The sequence below is a fragment of the Mangifera indica genome, chromosome 16 (assembly GCF_011075055.1).
Source record: "Mangifera indica cultivar Alphonso chromosome 16, CATAS_Mindica_2.1, whole genome shotgun sequence".
Classification (NCBI taxonomy): Eukaryota; Viridiplantae; Streptophyta; class Magnoliopsida; order Sapindales; family Anacardiaceae; genus Mangifera; species Mangifera indica.
In genome coordinates this window covers 5,294,780-5,298,828 of record NC_058152.1, presented here as the reverse complement: position 1 = coordinate 5,298,828, position 4,049 = coordinate 5,294,780, and the positions used below count along the sequence as shown (strand labels likewise).

At 32.7% G+C, this 4,049-nt stretch overlaps 1 protein-coding gene across 1 annotated transcript; it reads right to left on the bottom strand.

Annotated features, from left to right (window-relative positions):
* Positions 1 to 2,017: 2,017 nt before the first annotated feature.
* LOC123199635 (classical arabinogalactan protein 2-like) lies at positions 2,018 to 2,924 on the bottom strand. The gene has a single exon (XM_044614665.1). It carries the CDS (start codon positions 2,770 to 2,772, stop codon positions 2,326 to 2,328), a length of 447 nt encoding a protein of 148 aa, XP_044470600.1. The 5' UTR covers positions 2,773 to 2,924; the 3' UTR covers positions 2,018 to 2,325.
* Between the last annotated feature and the right edge of the window lie 1,125 nt (positions 2,925 to 4,049).

The following is a 4,049-nucleotide window of genomic DNA, read 5'->3' as shown; positions in this document are numbered from 1 at the left end:
GGATGAAGTAAAAGATGAACAAATGATAGAGGGTGCAATAGAAGAGATGACAAGATCTTTTACCATTAGTGATGATAAAGAATGACCAATTACTTATTTATTAAACTTTATATTAGACGAATTATGTTTTTTATCTGTTTTGTTAAATGTTGAATTGAATATTATTTGTTCAATAATGGTTATGTTGGTTATCTGGTGTTATATTTTATTTAATGTATATATTATATTTGTGTTTTGTTTGGGTGTTCAATAATACATATGTTTGTTAAATTGGATTTGTTTAATGTATATGTTTTGTTTTAATGCAAAGTTAATGGTTATTACTTATTATATTTATGTTTCAATAATGCACATATTTTGTTAATTGTGAAAAGTATGCATAACATAAAATTTAATATGTAAAGCACATGTAATTAGACATAATTTTTTAAGGGTTTTCTATAAAATTGGAATTCCAATTGAATCGGTCAGTCCAAATAGTCTAACCAGTCTAATCAGAACTAGTACTCAAAATGATTTATATCTTGATCTAATTCTGAAAACCTTGTTTACAATAACCCGAATGCTTTAACAAGTTAAACAAAATTCTTACTAATTTGATCAATTTTTTTTTATAGTATTTTAGGTACCACTCAGTCAAAGATTTCTTCTAATTTCTAGGCCTATTTAAGCTCCTCACAAAGTGGAACATCAATCAAAAAGACAAAATTATACGTAAACTACTAGGCAACTTCAATTTGTGTTTATTGAATATCTTTGTGAAGTGAAGGCACATTTTGATAAACATATTAATTGAATTTTGGGTTTTGGTATTTAAATATGTTTTTCCATAGAAAAAATTGTAAATAGGGAGACATGAAAAATAAGAGAAAGAGAAAAGAAGAAAACAATCTGAACACAACATATAACACATAAAATTTTATATTACTCTTGAAATATGCTCAAACTACTTAGAACATAGCAAACGTAAGTATTCTAATCATCAAGTTGAACCATATAAAAACTTTTTTGTCTAATTTTTTTTTTACCTAATTCAATTCATTCTCTCACTCTTGCATAGTAGATTTACCTGAGTTTTCTAATATTCAATTCACTGCTACCATAACTTATCTTACACAAAACTATAAATTACATACATCAATTAATAAAAAGAATTGCATCAATATTTTGGTGCTAGAAGGAGGAGCACAAACACAACTCACACTCTCTCAATTGTAACAATGGTTCATGAAAAGCGGCATCGAAAAGAACCAAACAACCAATCTTCTGATAGTTCAGATAACGGTCCAAAATCTCTCTTACAAAGTTAATTTATCTTCAAAATTAAGATGTTGAAGTCCAAACAAGTTACTACTCCTAAACCTCAAATTAATCCCCTCAATGGTGCTCAACCAATGTACAATTTTGTTCGTTTGCAATACACTATGACAAAAAGGTCTAGATTTGGGAGGGAAATAGTTCTCTTTCAATTATAAAATGATAAACTCATTTAAATTCTATAACACAATATCTATATAATGATCATCTAGTAAAATGTTAACTTTACCATAAACAAATATATCATTTATATGGACATAACTCTCTCCAATTTAAATTCAAATAATGAGACAAGACCCTAAATTAAAAGAGTTTTAAGTGTACATTTCCCTTAAAAAAATTTGTATATAAAGAGGAAGGAAAAAGGAAAGAGGGTGAAGAGAGAAAACAGAAATAACACAATGGACAATATATAATTTTTTGTATTACTTTTATACTCTACTCAGATTAATGTGACCATCGTTGGTATAAATATTTTAATCATCATGCTGAAGCATGTAAAAACTCCTTTGTTTTTGTTTTTGTTTTTTTTTTAAATCATTGTTAATTTACTCTTTCACTCATTTGTAATTGATGGGTCTAGTTCTTATTAGATTCTTAACTTATTTTAAAAAAAGACTCTGTATAAAATACCTTACTGACCAGAACTAGCATCAAATAGTTATTATTATTATTTGCTGGAACTGAAAAAGATGAAAAATCAAATAAAAGAATAACATAATGTTTTATTCCACTATCATTACATGTACACCAGCCCCGCCTCTAGAAATGTTCTTTCCCCATCAGATGTTTTACAGGAATAGCCCGACCCATTAAAATTAATAATCCAGTCAAACCCAGTAATAATAATATAAAATTAATCATGATCATCGACAACAATCACAGCAAAATGAATCAAAGAAAAATTTAAAAAAATAATAATACAACACTACTCAACAAACGAAGAAGAATAACAGATCTCACGATCTGAAAGCCGAGATCCCAGTGAGAGAAATCCCATTAAATCTTCTAAGCAATAACAGCGGCGAGGAACGTTCCAGCTAGAGCAGTTCCGAAGATGGCGGCTCTGTTGACCCATCCGTCGACGAAGCTACCGCTGGGTATGTCAGCCGGGTTTGGCTCAGCGGCTGGTGAAGTAGTGCCTGAGGGAGTTGGAGCAGGAGGAAAAGAGACGGCGTTCGGTGTAGGGGCAGGTGAGGTGGTTGGTGATGGAGTTGGAGCGTGGACTGGAGCTGGGCTGGGTGAAGGAGTTGCCGGTGCAGGTGCAGGTGCTGGAGTTGGTGATGGTGTTGGTGCCGGTGGACTCACTGGAGCCGGTGTTGGTGCCGGTGGACTCACTGGTGCTGGTGTTGGTGTAGGTTTTACTGGTGTTGGTGTGGGTGCAGGTGCTTGAGCCATGCATGAGGTGGCCAACAGGCTTAAAAAGAAGAGAGCTTTAAGCATTGCAGAACTCATCTTGGTTTTGCTGTAGAAGAATTGAAAGAATTAGAGGAAGAAAGAAGAGAAGTATTTAGGTTGTGCAGGAGAGAAAGGTTAGAGAGCGAGGGAGCTAAAAATAGGAGAGGTCATATATAAAAAAGCTAGAATGGAGAGTGGGGTTATTGAATATCAAATATTAATTCTTAACATATTCCAAATAGTTGGTTATACTTTATTCATTATTTATGTTGCGTTTATGTGTACATATACATGATCAATACATGCTTGCACATAACATGGTGAGCTAGCAAAGTAGCGGTGTTGTGAATGATTGGGTTCACTTTTCAAACTTTCTTTCAACTTTCCTCAAGGATCAGCTACAGAAGCAGTACCTATGCACCGAATCAGGATGTGACACCTGTCCAAAATAGGGTCATTTTAGTAATCTGGTTAGTTATTTTGTTTGTAAAAATACAGTAATGCCATAGAGATTGGACATGTGTCGGTGGCTGAGGTTAAGTGAGATGTCTCATTCTACCAGCAACATTCTTGACAATATAAAATTTGGTCACCGGCACATCACAGCCTGTCCCCTGCGTAACTTTTCCAAATCAACAGCTCATTAGCGTGGTCGCTTTTCAACATGACTGTATCATTACCCATATATTATATAACATTGGCCAAAACACTTATTCCCACCCAAAGTTTAGTGAAATGAAAAACTTCTGCCGTTAACTTTGAAAAAGATAAATTCCTACTCATAAATTATTATAGTTAATAATTTTTATTATAGGTAAATACCTAATAATAAAATTACTGAAAAAAACTTTTAATATATATATATATAACTTTTCCTTTCCCATTTTGATAAACGCATCACCCACTCTTCAACTCAAGGATTAAATCACTCATGTATTAAATGAAAAGTTTTTCCTATTTTTAAATTCCTCTTGAATCTCTTGAATGGAATGAGAGAATATCAAGTCTTAAACCAAGTGCTAATGTTGTTCATTATCGCATGACTCACTTGGGCCTTTTTTTTGCATCTATTAAACAACAAAACTATAAAGTTTTAGAGAATAAGGATAATGTCTTCAAAGACAGTATTGTAAAGAAATCAAAAGCTAATAATGATGATAATGAAGAAGAGATCGATGATATTGGTAAAGAGAGAAAGAAAAAGAAGATAAGGAAGATTATCCAAATTGGCCAATAGATAGGGTGGGGAAGTAGGGCTTCTGAGTGTTTTGTGCTGATGGGCGGGGGGAAATGATTTTGGGACTGACCATGTTTTAAGAAATTGATGATATGTG

Bases quoted from the DNA above. Each gene is read 5' to 3' on its own strand.
- LOC123199635 (XM_044614665.1), bottom strand. From the start codon at position 2,772: ATGAGTTCTGCAATGCTTAAAGCTCTCTTCTTTTTAAGCCTGTTGGCC.